At 45.1% G+C, this 18,423-nt stretch overlaps 1 protein-coding gene across 1 annotated transcript in view; it reads right to left on the bottom strand.

Moving 5' to 3' along the window:
• The window catches only part of TCF20 (transcription factor 20), a 185,399-nt gene that overhangs the window by 146,434 nt on the left and 20,542 nt on the right, over nt 1-18,423 (bottom strand). The window contains exon 4 of the mRNA XM_029587130.1: nt 2,921-8,423. Within this exon, the coding sequence (XP_029442990.1) occupies nt 2,921-8,423 (5,503 nt within the window). The remainder of the gene's footprint in view (nt 1-2,920; nt 8,424-18,423) is intronic.

Here is an 18,423-nt window from a genome sequence, read left to right as displayed (position 1 = left end):
CCTTGAGTTGGGCACTTACTGGAATATTGCCTCTTTAATGAAATACTTCTGAGGAATTCAGCTTCTTTGTTTTATATTCCTCACTACAATAGCCAAGTCATTGTCCTGCTGAAAAGTGAACGTTCTCCCGAGTTTTAGTTTTTTAGCAGACTGAAGCAGGTTGTCTTGCAGTATCTCCCTGTATGTTGCACCATCTAGCCATCCTTTAAATTTTAACAAGATGCACAGTCCCCACTGAAGAAAAGCATTCCCACAACATGTTGCTGCCACCCCCATATTTAACTGCTGGGACTGTTTGCTTAGGGACAGGCAGAGTTAGGTTTGCGCCACACACTGTTTTGAATTTTGGCCAAAAAGCCCCATTTTTTCGTCTCATCTGACCACAAAACCTTTTGCCACATTTTAGCTGGGTCACTGACTCTTTATGGTAAACTCCAGATGTGGTTTTTCTTCAGTTATTGCTTCTCTCTCGCCACTTTCCCATGCAGGCCAGTTGTATGCACAGTTCTTGATATGGTTGTCTGGTGTACCTTAACTCCAGTCTCAGTCACTGAACTCTGTAGCTCCTTCAAAGTAATTGTTGGCCTCTCTGTGGCTTTCCTCACAAGTTCCTCCTTGCTCTGATGCTCAGTTTTGAGAGATGGCTTTGTCTAGGCAGTATCTGGGTGGTATGATGCATCTTCCATTACCTCTCAATTGATCCAACAATGATCACTGGAATATTCAAGCAATTTGATATTTTGTAGCCTTTTCCTACCTTGTGCATGTCTAACTATCTTTATTTTCTTTACAATACTTTTTGGTCTTCATTTTCACAGCTTTCCTTCAGATTCACAGTCTGACCAATGGTTCTGGAATTAGGCGGTCTTTTATCCAGAAAAGCAGACTTTTTTTAATGATTCACAGCTAAGAAGCCAATTGTTAGGGCAATATCTCATCTGTGTAAACTTGGTGCTTCCACAGCACAAGGGTTGAATACTTATGTACGCAGCATTTTATTTTACAAAAAAACAAGACATAATGAATTATGACATTGGTCCCTACAGTATGTCTGTTGCAAACCAATTTGTTCTAAAATAAATTTTCAATCTTTGTGTCATTTGTAATCCACACAAATCTGCTTTGGGAAGGGGGGGGGGGGGGGCGCAAATTCTTTAGCAAGGTGCTATACATTTTTTGTTCGCAAAAGTCCTTGCTGAATCAGGAGTAACATGTATGCACATTTTTTGTGCACACACAACTGAGGGCAAAATTATGCACTCTACTGAACTCACCTTATTATACTGGCCCAAGGGTAAGCATAGTAAAGTACAAACAGGTCTGAACTAGAGCTTGACTTGAAATTTAATACTCTGGTATAGACTTTACACGCAACAATTCCTCGCAAGTGGTGAACATCAGGAAGGCATGTCCTTCATATTTTGAAAACCCCACCCAAAAAGGATCTTGTAAAAAAAAAAAAAGGAAAGAAGATTTTGCTCTCTATTCCTTCCCCTCTGGTTCTCCTTAAAATATTGTCATGCACTGCCTTAAACATATTCACTTTTTTGTCCAGAAGACCAGAATACAGTTTTTTTCAGAACCACTTCCAATAGATCTGAGTCAGCCAGCAAGACAAATACTTGACTCCCTTTCTCAGGCGCTATGAATGCTACTTCAACAGTATTTTGAATGCCAACCAGCCAAAAAATAGAAACCTGAGCTAGAAATCAAATCTTTCCTTCTGCTGTACAAAGCAATTAGGGGCCGAGTGCACTGTATAACCCACAGTCGGATGCGGGATAAATAGGTGCTAATCCACCCCCTAGTGCAATAGGGGAATTAGCGCCTATTTAACACGTGTCCGACGCGGAGTGAATGAGATAGGCTCATTCACATGCATTTGCATGTGAGCGCTATTACTCATTCACGCCGCATGCAAAAAGCGCATTGAAAAGAAGTACAGAAAAGCAGAAAAACACTGCTTTTTTGTAATTTTTTTAAAATTAAAAAATATAAAATAACTCGGCAGACCACAGAGTTATGAAGACTGACACCGGTAAACTGGGTGTCAGTCTTCATAACCAGCAGCCGCAGCGGGTCACGTTAGCAAGCAGGCGCTAAGGTCGCGCAAGCGACCCTAGTGCCTCCTTCCTAGCGCAACATCCTAATTTACATATTGCATGGCGCACGCCCCCCCCCCCTGCGGGTGCCATGTGTGCATTAAAAAAGCGGGCGCTGAAAAGTCAGTGCCCGCTTTCCGCAAAAATTATTGCATCGGCCCCTTTGAACTGGTTAAATCAGATAACTTTCTAATCTAGACAAAATATTCATCTAAATGAATAGATTTATCTGAAGAATGAACTAGTTTGGAAATACCAACAGAAAAGCCTTTGAGAATCTGATTCAAGAGAAAAGCTAATTCAGCTTCTCGAAGTCTGCTGGAGAAGTCCATTGTTCATGAATGAGCTACTGTACTGTTATCAGTTCCTCCTCCAAATTGTAAAAGTATAAAACATATATACACTTCTGCTTTAAATCAGATTTTTTTTTACAAATGTCCTACAGCATTATGTAGTTTCAGATATTTGTGTGTTTTAAAGGGAGTGTTCTTGTCTAGCAAGAAGCATCCAAAACCCTGGTGGAACCATGGTAAAGCAACCCCAAGCAGGCTGAAAATAGTTTAAAGCATACAAAAATTAAGAAAAATACATGGTTATAGACATTGCTATTATACATCAGTTTAGGTCACACAGATACTGCAGGAAAGCTACAACAGGAAGGTCAATTCCTAGGTCAAAACAGTATTTCATGGCATTTACAATATGTGTTAGAGAAACAGCAATTTTATTTCCTTCTGATCATAAAAAGGTAACCAATATGATACCATCTTTATTGCTTCTGCTTTAAACCAAAACAAGAAAAAACTTATGGTACTCACCATCTCTCTAGCTAGTTCCACAGCTTCCTGAAGCCCGTAGAGCCTGCCACAGACCAAGTAGATGCTGCTGGCCCAGAGGACGCAAGCCTCATGAACCCAGAATTCATTGCTGTCAAGAGGTAGTTCTGGAATTTGTAACTCCTGCTCAGGGCCACTGTCTGAAGTGGAGACAGAGGCATGCAAGTCCAAAGGAGTCTTTTCACAACCTTCAGTGGTTTTTTTGTTACAAGGGATGGCGGCTGCAGCCGCTCTGGTAACAGACCCCAAGGTCGTGCAGTCTTCTGAGCGATGTCGTCTCTTGAAGCGGGGGTGGGTAGTCAAGCTCCTCTGCTCCTTAGTCTCCTCCTCCGATTCGGACTTGGAGGCATCAGAGGCACTTTTATGCCTAACTTTGACCTTACTCTGCGTTTCTGTGGCTCTCTTGGGAGGGGCATTCTTGGGCAAAGTGGCAGCATAATCCTGGGTATAGAAAGGTCCAAAAAGATCCCCTAGGTTTTTAAAATTAGCCCACTTCCCACACAAGCAGCAGACCAGGTGCCCAAGCACAGTTGACTCTGTCACAACAGGCCCCTGAAGCATGAAGGAAGAGGTTGGCAACACTTTGCTGTCAGTATTCGGCTGGGGTGATGTTGACCTCTGACTTTTCCTGCCCCTCCCCAACTTATTCTGCTCCTCATCCTCAGCATTGATAATGATACAAGAGGTGCCAATGTCATACTTGTTCTCCACATGAATATAAGGGAAGAAGGACTTGCTCTTGGCATCATTTTTATCAAGGGGTTGACTGGCATATTTTAATTTGATCTCAGGTTCTAAGGGCTCCACTACTGGTGCAGCTTGCTTTGCTCTCCGCCTCCTTTGCTGACTTCTAGGTTTCCTCCTTTCCCTCCTTTGTCTCTTGGGTTTGGGCTCCCCATCTCCTGCCTCCTCTGGTTTGAGCATTTGTTGCTGTTCTTGTGGTGACAGTGGTGGAAGTGGCGGCAGAGGTGGCGGAGTTTGCTGTTGCTGCTTCTTTGGTTTGTTGACACTACCAATTGGCCTACCTTTCTTCTTTCCTGATGGAAAGTAACCCTTTGGAGGAAAGATTTCTTGTTTAGGCATCACAGGCAGGACACCTAGATTCTTTTCAGTGGAATTTGTGTTGGACTCATTCACTAAAAACCTTGCAGAGGGATTTTTCAAGTCCAGATGGGCTAAAGGTTCTGGCTCAGTTAGGGAACCATCCTGTCTGCTCTGACTGCAGGTAGGCCTTTGTAGAGAGGGAGAGGAAGTGGTTCCCAATAACTCCTTCCCAACATTTGCGGCCCCATCAGATTCATTCATGATTTTCTCATCTCCTCTTCCGCGCCATTCTTCCATAGACTTTGCCAAAGGCACTTCTACCTTTGACTCTTGTCTCCTTGGCTCAATCATTGGTTCTCCTTTATTCTCTATTTCCAGACCTTGAACTTCTCCAGTTCCACTATCGGACTGCCCACTTTTGAGAGATAGGTAATCATCGAGCGTGACAGCGTCTGCTCCATTGTCAATACTGTTTGACGGTGTGCTTCTTCTGACATTGGGGGAGGTAATTTTCTGAACAATTGCCTCCAGTTTCAGTCCTCGCCCCTTCCGTGGTGGAAGTATTTTCGTCTTGGTGGGACTGGTAAGAGAAACAGATGGGGAATTCCTCTGGTTGGGGCTGCCAGCATCCTTGGGGAAGTCTTCTTTAGGAGGTGATTTGCCACCATCACAACTCTGAGGGAGACAGGTGTAGGAGTTGGGGGTCTTGTCAACCCCTTTTGGCAGAGTAGGCAAATGTATTTTATCATCCATACTGTTCTTGGCCTCCTGTGACTGTCGTTTACTAGGTATGGGAGAGATAAATGATCGGACTCTGCGTCTCATGATCAATGGATTTTGATGAGATTGATCCTCTTGACCAGGTAATTTGTGCCCATTTCCAGGTCTAGATGAATCTCCACTAGATTCTTCCACTCCTTGTCTATGCTCATCAGCTTGCTGGGGACAGAATTTTTTCTGGCTGGCTGCTCCATGACAGCCAGCTTTCTTGACAGGAGACACCTGATGAGAAAGATCCCATCCAGAATCTGATGTTGGAAGCTTCTGGCTGTTGTGTTTTTGATCTGCAATTACACTCGGGGGAACACATTCACTTGCCTTATGAGACCGGCATAAGTCTTTGTTCCCAGTGTCATGGTAAGGGCCAGACTGGCTGTATGGCATTCCCTCTTTGTCATTCTTCAAGGGACTCCTTACTCGTTCATGGAACTGCTCTTGCCTGGGACTCTTCCGTGGTCCCTCCTGTCTGTGTTGGGCAGAGGCCATCAACAACTGAGATGAGCTGCCAACCCAATCTTTATACTCTTCCTGGTAATACATCTGCCTCTTATAATGGAGGGGGGAATTCAAACCAGAGTGAGGCTCAAAGGCACTGGACCTCATGTTGGTGTGATAAACTGAAGTCAAAGATGGATTTTCAGAGTTCTGAAAAAATGAATAGAAAGCCTCCCTGCTAGCTCGATCTGAGAGATTCATCTGTGCAAGCATACTATGTGGATCCCCCAGCCCTCTGCTTCTACCAGGTGACATCTTCAGCTTTTCTGCCAATTCATAAGACTGAGGAGATTTTCCTCTGGTGCCCTCCCGACTTCCCATCCTACCAGATGTTCTCCTCACAGGGACAGATCTGCCATCCTGATGGGTGTAGTCTGAAGATGAATCAAGGGCTGAGGCACCAGGGCTGGCATTGCCTCTTGAGGAGTCATGTTTTAGACCAAAAAGATAGAATAGCTCTCCAGCTTTCTTGTTATTAAGGCTGGCTGGTGTTTTAGAATGCTCAAAATCATCTTCCTTCAATGATCCGCCTTGGTTCTTCAGTTTGGATTCCAAGGGCACAAGGCCCCCTGGGAGAATGACTGACTGACCCACACCTGGCGTACCCCTTTCATTTCTCCCTATCCTAGCATCAACCATCCTTTCTTGTCCGGGCATAGCAATGTGTCCCATAGAATGGTGAGCAACGGCGTCCCGGCCAAACTGCCTAAGAGGAGAGATGTCACATATAACTGATCTCCTCTCTGAAGATGCAGCTGATGTTTCATGAGCTGAGGTTTGTGGCTCTATATCAAATTTCCTAGGGATGGGATAATCTGCAAGGTTGATCTGTTTCATCTCAGGAGTTGTTCCAGATGATTTTCTCTCCCAAGGACCCCAATGAGAACTCTCTTGTAGGTGCCCCATGTTTTTGCTGAGAATGTTTCTATTGGGCATTTCATTGCCTTGATTGATTAGAATGTTGGGTCTCACAGTACCTTCTATCAGTGGAGGCTCCTGGGTATTCCTTGCATATCTCCTCTCCTGGGGGTGATAGCCTTGTAAAACCTCCTGCAAAAGGCTGGGAAATTTCTCATTCCTACCATGGGTATATTTCTTGTCACTCTGCCCTGGGAAGTCCCCTTTCTCTGGACCTTTGGGATACTGAGGGAAGCCAGCAACATTTCTTGGCAAAGCAGATCCAGGCAAGTCTTTGTAGCTGTATCCTAAACTTCCAGGAGATTTGGAAGGCTCTGTTCTTCCTGAAAAATTTGAGACCACATTGCTGTGACTAGGCTGGCTACCACCTTCACCATTATGATGTGTGGAACTATCACCACTCTTACTCCCTTTTTCAACCTCTGGTTGAACAAGCTGTGGTGTAATCCCAGCTTCCTTCAACCCACCAGCAGTAGAGGGTGTTTGAGTAACTGGAGTCTCATCTACTGTAGGGCTTGTCTTTTCTACGCGGCCAGCCATTGCCTCCCTTGAGACAATTACGCCCACAGACTTTTCGTTAACTTTTGGGGTATCCACCTTTGATTTTTCTTTGCTCTCTGAACAAGAATCATCATCTGTGGGACTTGTGTTAATTTTGGAAGGTTCACTCTGGGAGCCCTGTGCTGGCGAGGAATTAGCTTTCTCAGAGGTTGTCCCCTTGTATGTAGTTTCAGAACTGGTGCTTTGGCCACTCAGCTGCCTCACCCTTTCTCCATGGTCCTCTGAACTACTAGAACAGCCTCCATCTAGTGACTCTGTCAGGGGAGACTTCAGTTGTTCCTCTGCCTGGGAAGAGGCCTCAGAATTTGTGCAACTATCTGTTTTTTTTGAGGACTTCTTGGAGTTCTTTTTGTGAGGTACCAAGGCATCTGATAGCAACATGTGCTGCACTGTGTTGGGGAGATTGGCAACTTGGCTGCTTAGGGCACTAAGACTACTTAACCCTGGGTCTGAGAGACGCTTTTCTGGCAGCCCTTCCATCCCAAATCCTTTCAATCCACCAGCATGAGTGTTGGGGCTGGACATCATTGATGGCGTTGGGCTAATCTGAGGCATCATCTGCAGAATACGATTTCTGGATGCTAGAGGCATACTGCTCTGTCCACACTGAAGGTTTTCTCCACCTGGCATGAGAGGAGAAGGTGTGGAGCTACAGCTTGGTGATTGAACCACAGATGCAGCTGGAGATGGGTTAGAAATGGGACTGAAATTCTGCTGGAATTGCATAGGTGACCTCACAGGAACATCAGACTGACTGTACTGCCCTGCCTGACCTTGCAGGGACAGCTTGGATGAACTGGAATACTGCATCATATGTTGCTGCTGCTGTGCTCCTTGGGACATCTTTGATGGCTCAAAGCTTTTCAACTGCTGGGTGGGATAGCTATAACTTGACTGACTCCCATAGGGCTGTGTATTATGACTATTGTATTGTGAGCTGGTATTGACATAGTCATCATAGGTCTGCCCAGGCTGACTGAAGCGCTGAGAAGAAGGAAATGAAGAGGTGGCTGTGGTAGCAGAGGACTGGTAGTGTTGGCCAAACTGGCCCACACGTAGCTGGTATCCAGTGGAGGAAGGCAAAGCTGCAGATCGCTGCAGCTGCTGCAGGTGGGTGGTGCTGGAAGCAGACTGGGAGGCTGCTTGTTGCAAAGGCTGATGAGATTGGTAGTGCTGCTGCCTCAACTGTTGCACTTGCTGTTGAGTGGAGGCCTGCTGCTGATACTGTGCACTCCCTGGTGAGAACGACCCTGTGTAATCCTGCTGGAACTGAGAGATGTTACCTACAGATGAGTGCTGAGTTGGGAACTGGCCAACATGCCCCTCGCTTACATACTGATTCCCAAAGCTATTGCCCCCTTGTGGAGGACCATAGCTTTGAACTGGTCCCGAAGGTCTGCGCTGAGAGGTCTGCTGAGCAGAAGCTGCATCCTTGCCTGATAAGTAGTAATACTCCCCAGCTTCTTTTCTGTAGCCTTGATAGCCCTGGTGACCAGGGCTTTCACCTGCCATGGCTGAACCAGCTCCTGTTCCTCCACGACGGCTGCCAAAACTACTTTGGAACATCTGGGCCTGCTGACGGGGACCAAATTCTTCTAGCCGAGAGGGGCCGTGCACTTCCTGAGGGTAACTTGGCTGGTTTCCGTGGTAACTGCTCTGCTCCCGAAAGGACTGCATGCTGTTGGGACTGGTGAGAATTTCAGAAGACAGAGAAAAAACAAAAACAAAATATATCAGTCAAATCTACTCATACCAATTACATCAGTAAATTTAAGTAAATACTGCATACTCTTAGAATATATGTATACAAAATTGAGAACCTAGTCAGAAGAAACAGGAAGGGCTTCTGTAAAATACTAATTTTTACAATGTCAGTTAAGTGAATGCATTCACCTGCTAGACTAATTGGATGATCAAAATTAGTGTGCTCGACATTTCAAGGAAAGAAAATGAAAGGCAATACAGATTTGGCCAGACCCTTCTATACATTTGCTTGCATACATAGGAGGAATAACTTGGGCCTTGAACTTCAGAGATTTTCCTGGAAGCAGCAAAAAAATGCTTCATGCTTGATGGTAGTTTGGTCACCTACTGATGAGAACTGGTGACCAATCTTTTTTTTTTTTTTTAATGGTTACCACTAGCTAGCTACTGGACATCTATGACATAGCTTCCAGATGCATACATTCTTTCTTCCCAATGCATTAGTTACTGTTTTGCAAGCAATTATGTTCTACACCTTTTATCAACAAGCAGATGTCTATGCTCACTATACCCAGACTTCTAAACTATTGTGTGGAAAATACAGTGGGCAGAAACTAGAAATTCCTTTAGATATCAGCAGAATGCTCACAACCAATAGGCCCATGGGAGATGGCAGAAGCTACAATGCTCAAGAGAAGCATTTTCTGCTTCTTCCTTCCATGTCCAGCTTTGTACAGTGGAAACAGCTGAATACCGAGCTGCAGCCTATAAGGGAAAGCATGTTTGTTTACCATAAATGTTTTTTGCAGATAGCAGGATAAATTAGCCATTATATGTGAGTGACATTTGGCAGCACCAGATCTATTGCTCCAAGCTGAAGAGCTGTCTACCATGTGCGAGAGTTGCCTCGTGAGCCTCCTCATCAGTAACAGAACTAATGTAGCTGTACAGTTGACTCTCTAGGGAAGTGGATGGGTATTCCATGGCTAATTCATCCTTTCAACAAAAACACACATTCATGGTAAGCAAACATGCTTTTTCTGTCGATAAGGAGGCTGAATTAGCCATTACATGCCATGAGTCCCAAGCTAAGGGTTGCAGCGGAGAGATTACTTATTGATGGCAACCCAGACTCCACTATGGAGAGGGGTCTATAGCAAGAACAAATGCCACAAAACTGCTTGTCCGAACCTGTCAGACTGAGAAGTTATCAAGACAGTAACAGGATGGGAATATTTGGACTAAAGACCATGTCACAGCTTTGAAAAGATCTTTGATGAGTACTTCTCTGAGATAAGCAACAGAGGAAGCCATGGGTCATACTTTATGAGCTTTAACCAAGTCTGCTAGTTGAAGTCCTGCTAAGGCACAGCGGTGATAATGTAATCAGCTATCCAATTGGATAAATTCTGCCTCACAAGTGCTATTCCTAGGCAGTGAGTTGTACGAGACGAAAAGCTGGTTTGACAAGGAGGTCAAATACATCTTTTGTAATATGCCAAAGCCCGCTTGCAGTCTAGAGGATAGAGGGTTCTTTTGCCGTCACAAAGATGGAGCCTTGGAAAAAAAAAAAGCAGGAAAAAAGACAGATTGATATGAAAAGCTGAAACTACTTCCGGTAGGAACTTCAGGTGGGTTCCAATAACCATGCTGTTGTGAGAACTGCAGATACAGAGGGTAGTTGACAAGACCTCAGAGCTCACAGACTTCTTGCCAAGGTGACTAATGAGGAAAAGAAATTTCTAAATCAAAATCTTTAAAGGAACAGATTCCAAGAATTTGAAAGGGGACATAGAACATTTAGATCCCACGAAACAGGTTTCTGTATCAGGGGTTTGACACGCTAGTGACTTTTCATGAAATGAGAACAGACACATGGAGATTGGTTTGCCATCCAACAAAGTGTAGTAAGCTGTTTTAGTGCTTAGCTGTATCCTCACTGAGGCATTATCAAAGCCTGACAGACAGGTAAAGCAAGTATTTTAAAAGCTATGAAGGTTATAAAAAGGGGGTTAGAATCATGTTGACACCAGATGGAGACCCTTTTCCATTTGAAGGTGTAGATTTTCCTGGTTGAGAGTTTTCTGGATGAAACCAACATAGCAAATTTCCACTTACTGTCTGAGATTGAAGATCTTACTAAACACTCAGCACCCAAGCTGTGAAGTTGGGATGAAAAAGCATCCTGTTGTCTTTAGTTAGAAGAACAGGGTCTGATTCCAGAAGTATGAGAGGACTGCTGGAAAGCTTGACTAGATATGCATACCAAACTTGTCTGGGCCATACCAGTGCTATGAGGATCAGGCACGATCCTGAAGGACTTTCAGCACTGTTTCGGGTTGAGAGGAATCTGTGGAAAAGCATAAATGAGGCTTTGACGCCAGTCAAGGAAAAAAGCATCCTGTGTCAGCCTGATTGCTTGGTAGAACTGAAATGAGTGTGCTCGATATTCCTTCAAAGAAACAAAATGAAAGGCAATGCAGATTTGACCAGACCTTTCTAGCAGTTTGCTTGCATACATGGGAGGAATAAGAACCTCTGACGTTTAAGGGCCAAGTTTTCCTTGGAGCAGCAAAAATTCTTCAAACTTCATGGTAGTTTGTGTTTTGCTGTGTTGCAAAACAGGTCAACTGACAAGACTCCAGAAGTTGAACAGTGTTTACTGATTGCTGCAGAAATCACTTGCAAGATCGAAACATTCTGCTAGGACGATCAGCTAGGATGATGGAGGTACGCAACTAAGAAAAATTGTCTGCAGAGTTGCTTGATGACATTTTGTCCAGTTCCAGATCTTCAGTGCTCCTTGGCAGAGAAACCATGATCTTGTTCCTTCCTGTTTGCTGACAGAACATGGCAACTTTGTCTGTTTGGATCAAGTTGCTTTTATTAAGAAGATGCATTAAAGTGGTGAGAGCATGCTCTCTCTCTCAAGAGCTCAAAGAGATTGATTTGGAAGAGAAGTGTGTGTGGAGACCAAAGACCCTGGATATAGAAGGATCCTATGTGGGCTCCCCTGCCTCTGATCAAGGTGTCTGTTGTAAGAACAAGTTGATGGGGATACCTGGAGGGTACAACCACCATCACCATATGGTGTTATCCATACTAATGAGGAGAGGGGTTGAGTGAGCTGATCCCACTGAGATCAGAGACCCCAATGGAGCTGTCATATGTAAAGATGGGTTAGAGAACTACATGGATGGCTGTTGCCATATGACAGAATATCACTAGGAGCCATCTGACAGTGAACCATGGCTGCCCTCCGATCACTGGGCAGGAATGCATTCTGAAGCAAGGAGTCTATCAAAGCATCTATGAACTGTATAATCTGAGTGGATTCCAGATTTGATTTCTCAAAGTTGATGAGAAATTCTAAGCTCTGAAGATATATGGTCACAGAGTGGAGAACTGCTTCTCGAGAACTTGCCAGGATCAGTAGTCATCCAAGAATGGGAAAACTTGAATCCCCTGGCAAAGGTGCGCTGTATTACTGTATGGCATTTGAACTCTGTGAACAGAGGAGAGGCCAAATGAAAGGACTTTGTATTGGTAGTGGGGCAGTTGGCCAGATGGATTGGAATGCGAATATAGGCATCCTTGAGATCCAAGGCACACATCCAGTTGCCCTTTTGAACGAATGCGAGAATTGTGCTAAGGGCAGCGAATACTGTAGAATGGATGGGGGCCCTGGAGAGATGCAGCCAATATCCATATTACACAATGAGGAGGACCCAGGAGTCCTTGGTTATTGGGACACCATTAGTCCAGAAAATGCTGAATTCAACCCACTGCCGGAAGGTAAGGAAGGAGATTGGTTTATGGTATCAAAAGCTGGGCCTTGCTTTAGGCTAGACTGTTGTGTGCTTTTTAGCAGACTGTGTTCCTTTTGTCTAAGTCTGACCAGAAGCTGCTGTTGACGCTGTGCCGGAAGAGGTGAAAACAGATACTGCTGAAAAGGTCAATATGGCCTTCTATGAAAGGACGTTTATAGATGTTACGATGGAGCAGGTTGCTCTAGAGACAGGGAGAGGAATTGTACCACTACATTCTGATCCCTCCCCTTATTAATTTGTATTTTCATTCAGGCAGATGCCAGGACTAATTCTTATGGCAGTTTTCAGTTCGGAGTTCATTCATTCAAGTTCTTTCATTCATATATTTTATATCCCGTATACATTCAATTGTTATTTGTTCCTTTTACATTCACTGGTTAACTGTACTGCGTTCAACTGATTCAATTGTTTTATGTAAAGCCTTGAGTGATAAAACCTTGGGCGATAAAGCCTTAGGTGATTTACTGTTTTTTGTAAACCGGAGTGATCTGTATGTCATACAGGAACCTCAGTATATAAAAATTAAAAATAAAATAAATCTTTTATCTGAGACACTGTTTCTTGGAGCTTGTCCTAGACAGTTCCACTAGCTTTTAGCAGACATCTTCTTGGATGAAACTAGCTCTTAGCCACACCATACATCTTGCTCCAATCGAGCCTGCGGAGGCACGTGAAACAGAATCAAAGGAGATTCTTAAAGACTGAACAGAGCAAGTGTTACACCTCTTCCTCTGCATCCCAGAACGGTTGCAGTAAGGTATTTTGATCTGAAGGCAGCTAGGTATGTATGGCTTGAGATTTTGAAGACAATAATGGATGTACTGCACCATGTAGAATTGGATAGCAATAAAGGCTGAGCGCATGACACTCTGGGAAGTTCTTTTGCTGAAACAGACAAGAAGTTGGTGATCTTTTCCTGGTGGGGAATTGTACTAAATGCATGTCTTTGCCTTTTTCTAGTACAATAGATTGTTGCGAGAGGTGTGAAAGGTGTATCATGCCAAACCTGGGAGTCTGCTGGACTTGGAATGGGAAGCAAGATATGGCTATTTCCCACATTTTCAAAATTAACACCTTAATAATGTCATGAACTGGTAATGTGGCAGATTCAGCTGGTGTATCTAGGATCTTAAGCAGACCTAATTCAGTTTGTGGGTATTTATCCTTATAGACATGAATACCTAGTGCCACTACCAATTTTTCAACAAGTTTAGAATAGTGGGGTCTTCTGGTGGAGAAGAATGCTCCAGAAGATCCCCCAGAGGATCTGACGGTATTCCAGTAGTTTCCTCATCTGATCCAAGAAGTACTGATTCACTCAGCCAGGACACCAATAATGAAGAATGGGAAAAGGGACATTCTTCAAGTTGAAGCTTTGTAGTAACTGCCATTGCCTCTGAATGCTGCAATTGCATGTGTAGATGAAGAGCCTCTAATGAGAGGTTCTGATGATAAACACCTATAGGTGAGTTTGGGACTCCAGTCTGAGGCACCACTGAAGCTATAGTTGAAAGAGAGGCTGAAGCATTTCATCTGTTTGAGAGCGAGGTAAAGAAACTCCTCACTAACCTTGCAACCTAGTAAGAAGACTGCTGTGTCCTTTGGCCTGGGGTGAGCAGAGGATCATCATCTTCTGAAACCAGAACTGGTTCTTGCATAGTGATGGGTGGCTTATTCAAAGACAACGGTACTATTAGAAATATAGGATCAACTGTTTGTAACTGGAGACCTTCCACTACCAATCTTGGACGCCTTCTGACCAAGAAAGGAGGTAAGGGTTGACTGACTCCTCCTCCAGCAGATTTTAGATGGACAGAAAATTATGTAGGCAATTGTTTCAGAAGGGAGATGCAGAATCTCTGAGTGAGATAGAATATCTTGAGCTTTTTATGCTGTATGCTCGAGGATGGTCCTGGGACATCATGGAGCGAAATGCGTTGACTACATTACAGCTTGCATCAGGTGCACTGGGACATGAGGAGGAAAAGACATTCCTATATTGGAAGATGGAGAAATTACTTACCTGATAATTTCGTTTTCCTTAATGTAGACAGATGGACTCAGGACCAGTGGGTTATGTGCTCTTCTGCTAGCAGATGGGAGATGGAGAGAGATTTCAAAGTTGACGTCACTCTAGATATACCCCTGCAGTAACCCCAGCTCTTCAGTATTCTCTTCGAAAAGCCAATGTGGATTATATATCTTTGCTTAATTAACCTTGATTGAAATGATTCAACTGATTTCAAAACTGGAGACCGCCAGTGAACTCAACCAATTAACGCCGACACTGGACAAACTGTGGGTGTCTTGAACTAAGGGTAGGCAGCGGCTAACCCGTATTTGCTTAGTCTCGAGGTTCGCTTTCCAAGGTTCTCCTTCTCTGGGGCAGCCGTGGGAAATGATGAGTCCATCTGTCTACACTAAGGAAAATGAAATTATCAGGTAAGTAATTTCTCCATTTACTAGCGTGTAGCCAGATAGACTCAGGACCAGTGGGATGTACAAAAGTTACTGCCGAACAGGGCAGGAAGCTGCCCTTGGCCCACTTAATACTGCCCCTGCGAAGGCTGTGTCTTCTCAGGCCTGAACATCCAGGCGGTAGAACCTGGAGAAGGTGTGCATGGAGGAAGTCACCGCCCGACAGATCTCGGCGGGCGACAGCAGCTTGGTTTCTGCCCAAGAGATTGCCTGGGCCCTCTTAGAATGAGCCTTAACCTGTAGTGGTAAGGGCTTTCCTCCCTCTATGAAGGCTGCCTCAATTACTTCTTTGATCCAGCGGGCTATGGTCGCCCTAGAGGCCACTTCTCCTTGCTTCTTTCCCGCTGTGAAGAACAAACAAGCGATCCATCTTGTATACCGGTTCCGATCTTTCCAGGTATCGCACCAGGAGTCTGCCGACATTTAGGTGGCGAAGAAGACGTGAGTCTTCCGAATCCTTATGTTCATCCGGAGATGGCAGGGAGATGGCCTGGTTCAAGTGAAACTCGGAGACTTTCGGTAGGAAGGAGGGGACGGTGCGCAGCTGTATGGTTCCAGGAGTGAACCTAAGGAATGGTTCCCGACAGGATAGTGTCTGTAGTTCGGAGATGCGACGAGCTGAACATATTGCCACCAGGAATACAGTCTTCAATGTTAAGAGGCGTAGTGACAGACCGTGCTTTGGTCTGAAGGAAGTCCCTGCTAGGAAGTCTAATACTGGATTGAGATTCCATAGGGGCACCAGCCACTTTAGGATTTTTCCCACTTTCAGAAAGCAGGAAAAATCTGGATGAGTTGATAGTCTGATACCGTCCACTTCGGCTCTGAAGCAGGACAGTGCAGCTACTTGGACCTTGAGGGAGTTGAGTGACAACCCCTTCTTCATACCGTCCTGAAGTCCAGAATCATGGGAATCTTGGCCGGCTGTGGGAGTATCCCGCGGTCCTCGCACCAGGCTTCGAATATTCTCCAGATCTGTATGTATGTCAGGGATGTGGAGAACTTGCGCACTCTGAGCAGGGCGTCAATCACAGCCTTTGAGTAACCTCACTTCTTCAGGCGAATCCTCTCAAGGGCCAGACCGTAAGAGAGAATAGAGACTGATCCTTCATGAAGAATTGGGCCCTGCCGGAGCAGGTCCCTGGTATGGAGGTAGGCCCAGAGGATTCCCCGCAAGGAGTCTTTGCATGTCTGTGTACCATGATCACCTTGGCCAATCCAGGGCCACTAGTAGAACTAGTCCCCTGTGATGCTCTATCTTGCGGATGATTTTGCCCAACAGTGGCCATGGGGAGAAAGCATACAGTAAGTCTTCCTCTGGCCAAGTCTGGACGAGAATGATCCCTTGGGAGTGTGGCTCTCGTCTGCGACTGAAGAACCTGGGGACTTGAGCACTGAGATAGGTGGCCAGTAGATCCATGGCTGGGAGGCCCCAGCGATTTACTATCAGTTGGAAGGCTGTGGTCGACAGCGTCCATTCCCCCGGGTCCAGGTTCTCTCTGCTGAGGAAGTCTGCTGAGATGTTGTCTTTTCCTGCGATGTGGGAGGCAGAGATCCCTTGTAGGTTTATCTCTGCCCATGCCATGAGAGGGTCTATCTACAGCGACACCTGCTGGCTCCTGGTTCCTCCATGGCTGTTGATGTAAGCTACCATTGTCAGACATTACTCAAATCGTTTGCCTTGGAGTCTGTGGCTGAATAGCAGGCATGCTAGTCTGACTGCTCAAACTTCCAGGCTGTTTATGTTCCATCCCAACTCTTTCTTGTTCCATTGTCCCTGGACAGTCAGTTCCTGACAGTGGGCTCCCCACCCTCACAGGCTTGCAGCAGTGGTGAGCAAGATCCAGTTCGGTGGGGATAGGCTTACGCCTTTGCTTAGATGGTCTTCCTGTAGCCACCATTGAAGCTGAAAACGTACCTGTGCTGGTAGTTGGAGGCGAATTGAGTAGTCCTGGGATAGTGGGTTCCATCGTGACAGTAAGGAGTGGTCACATATGGGCCCTTGCCCACAGAAAGACCTCCAAGGTTGATGCCATGAGGCAGAGGTCTTGAAGATAGCCCCATATCTTGGGGCGTGCATTGGTCATCAATCGTCGTAATTGTTCCATCAGTTTCCTTCTCCTCGGGGGAGGAAGGAAGACTGTTCTGTTTGGTTTCGAAAAGGGCCCCCAGGAACTCTAGAGATTGAGATGGCTGCAGACTGCTCTTGCCCGTGTTCACGAACCGAGTTCTTGACTTGCTGGTCACCTGCCAACTTTTCCAAAGACTTTGCCCTGATCAGCCAGTCATCCAGGTAAGGGTGCATCAAGATCCCTTCCTTCCTCCGTGTTGCCGCCACGACCATCATAATTTTGGAGAATGTTCTGGGGGCGGTTGCTAGGCTGAAAGCTAGTGCTCGGAACTGGTAATAGTGACCCAGTATCGCAAAGCATAGAAAATGCTGGTGATCTTGATGGACTGGAATGTGAAGGTTGGCTTCGGAGAGGTCCAGGAAGGTTAGAAACTATCCTGGTTGTACAGCCATTATGACGGAACAAAGGGTCTCCATGCGGAAATGTAGTATCCGCAGATGACGGTTGAAGTTCTTGAGATCCAAAATTGCTTACCTGTAATAAATGTTATCCCAGGACAGCAGGATGTAGTCCTCACATATGGGTGACGTCACTGGATGGAGTCCTATCATGGAAAACTGTCAAAGTTTCTAAAAACTTGTGATTGGCACACTGAGCATGCCCAGCATGCCATGATCCCTCGAGCCACAAGGGTCTCCCTTCAGTCTCATGTGTAGCAATAAACGTTAGCAAAAATAAAATAATAAAAAACGTATCTGACCCAACTCCGCGGGGTGGCAGGTGGGTTTCGTGAGGACTACATCCTGCTGTACTGGGTTAACACCTATTACAGGTAAGAAATTGTGTTTTATCCCAGGACAAGCAGAATGATAGTCCTCACATATGGGTGATTAGCAAGCTACAGGCTGAGACATTATTGTATTGGACCAACAGCAAACAACTTGTGCAACGGGCTCAACTGGTGTACTGTTGGGAAAAAAATGAGGCAGTCAAATCACAGCAGGTTGGATACAGAAGGAGCTGGGATTACGCTGGAAACAAATTCTTTAAGACAGATTGTCCGTAGGCGGAATCTTGTCGTCCTTCCTTGTCTAAACAATAATGAGCTGCAAAGGTGTGAAGAGAAATCCAGGTTGCAGCTTTACAAAATGTCAGCCATTGGTACTTAACAATAGTGTGCTACTGAGATTGACATTGCTCTTACTGAGTGCACCTTTACTCGTCACTGGAGAGGAAGGCCTGCTTTTTTAAACCAGAACTCTATACAATCTGCAAGCCAGTTGGAGAGAGTTTGTTTGCCCACTGCTTTACCTGGTTTGTTTTTATCAAAAGAAACAAAGAGTTGGGTGGATATCCTATGGACTGCAGTGCGGTCTAGGTAATATGCAAGTGAACGGTTACATTCTAAGGTTTGCAAAACCCTCTCACCTTGGTGAGAGTGAGGTCTTGGGAAGAAAGTGGGCAAGACTATAGACTGATTCAAGTGGAATTCCGTAACTACCTTTTTTTTTTTGGGTAGCACTTAAAGTGCTGTTTGTGTGGCGGACGGAAAAGCAGAAAAAAAATTTATTTTTTTAATTCAGAAGACGTATACATCTGTGCA

This window comes from Rhinatrema bivittatum, chromosome 2 (genome assembly GCF_901001135.1).
Source record: "Rhinatrema bivittatum chromosome 2, aRhiBiv1.1, whole genome shotgun sequence".
NCBI lineage: Eukaryota > Metazoa > Chordata > Amphibia > Gymnophiona > Rhinatrematidae > Rhinatrema > Rhinatrema bivittatum.
Note: the sequence above shows the minus strand (reverse complement) of the source record. Positions and strands in the feature narration are given on the sequence as shown.